At 32.8% G+C, this 1407-nt stretch overlaps 1 protein-coding gene across 1 annotated transcript; it reads right to left on the bottom strand.

Annotated features, from left to right (window-relative positions):
* Positions 1 to 283: 283 nt before the first annotated feature.
* Positions 284 to 1401, bottom strand: LOC108356895 (tudor domain-containing protein 5-like). Its single transcript, XM_017607997.1, has 3 exons — positions 1368 to 1401; positions 995 to 1146; positions 284 to 922 (listed from the first exon to the last, which is right to left on the bottom strand). The coding sequence occupies exons 2-3, from the start codon at positions 1113 to 1115 to the stop codon at positions 681 to 683; spliced, it is 363 nt and encodes a 120-aa protein (XP_017463486.1). The 5' UTR covers positions 1116 to 1146; positions 1368 to 1401; the 3' UTR covers positions 284 to 680.
* Between the last annotated feature and the right edge of the window lie 6 nt (positions 1402 to 1407).

Raw genomic sequence — 1407 nt, 5'->3', positions numbered from 1 at the left:
ACGGAATGTGACTTTCACGCTCAAACGAATATTTAAAGTATAGATTTTTTATTTCAATTTAAGTGCAATGCTTGTTAGAGTAATGAGATTAATTCAACGAATTTCAAAAAATAGCGATTAACTAAAAAATAATTATGATTTAAAAAGCAGAAGCGCTATGCGAAATTTTTAAACTAAAGTCAGCAAAAACCATAGTTCGAGGAACGCATGATTGCAAAGTGTTAAGTTTTCTCCCGAATACGCAAATCAGAAAGAAGCGATACTTTTTCTTTACGTGGTTTTCTTTTCTACAAAACATGTTTTTTTCGTTGGCTTCTCCTTAGTATTTGTGTGAAGAGCACGTTGAGAAGGAAACATTTTTTTTTTTTTTTTTGGTAGAAAAGAAAACGCCATTGTGAAAAAACGCCTTTTTCAAAAGAACAACACTTCATCCGCATAAATATTTCAACGTTCAACGTACATATCCTCTTTTTCCATTCTGAAAGTGCATGAAATAAAAATTTCTTTAGAATTAGTAAAAAAAATAGATCCACACGAAATAAAAAGGCCTTCAAAAGGCAAATAATAAAAAAAAGCCTTTACTAACCTACATTAAAATCTAGTATACAGTTAAGAAATAGCTTTTTTCGCTCTTCTTCTTTTAGTCTGAGTGTGTGTTGTCCAATAGCAACAGTCCCGCTTTAGTTACTTTCGACTTCACCATTTTTAATCGCACGTTGCTCCTTCAATAATATCTCATGTATATAGACATCTTCATCTGTAGTCACATCAATCAATTCCAGCTCGAGTATTGGTGTGTCAGGTGAACCTAGCTTATCATATGTAATACGTTTTATAGACGCTACAAATTTTTGACCGACTGTTAACTGACGGAAGCGTAGACAATCTTCCAGACTCCAGTCGCCATGCGTGGCGGTGATGCCTATGATTTAAAAAAAAATATGTAATTGAGTACATTTTGCGGTGATTTCAAAAATGTTCCAAATCTACTTACCATGCAATTTAGCTTGAATCGACATTTTTCGCAATTGACGATATTTGGCTGGCAATATTTTCAATTGATCGCTACGTAAAATAGCTATATCACCGAAATCACAGAAACAAACGTGTATCATATCACCATTGTAGGTGTTCACCACAACAACGCTGTCGATATAAAATATAAGAATAGGATTATTTTAGGTAAAAATTTAGATTTATAAGTTGTATAATGTTGCGGAAAAGCACAATTGAAGACCATTCTGAAAGAAGCTTTTCAAAAATTTTCAAATCCAGAAACACAGTTCCAATATTAACCAAAATAAAAACTACCAAAATCATTAAAACATTAAATGAAAAGTGCTAGTAATATGTTTAGTAGAACTCACCGATGATAGAAACCATCCGGATTCTTGGCCGCATAAGCCT

Source organism: Rhagoletis zephyria, unplaced genomic scaffold, assembly GCF_001687245.7.
Source record: "Rhagoletis zephyria isolate East Lansing unplaced genomic scaffold, Rhagoletis_zephyria_1.1 Rzeph_scaffold_67107, whole genome shotgun sequence".
NCBI lineage: Eukaryota > Metazoa > Arthropoda > Insecta > Diptera > Tephritidae > Rhagoletis > Rhagoletis zephyria.
The sequence above is the reverse complement of the archived record's forward strand: the minus strand, read 5'-3'. Positions and strand labels throughout refer to the sequence as shown.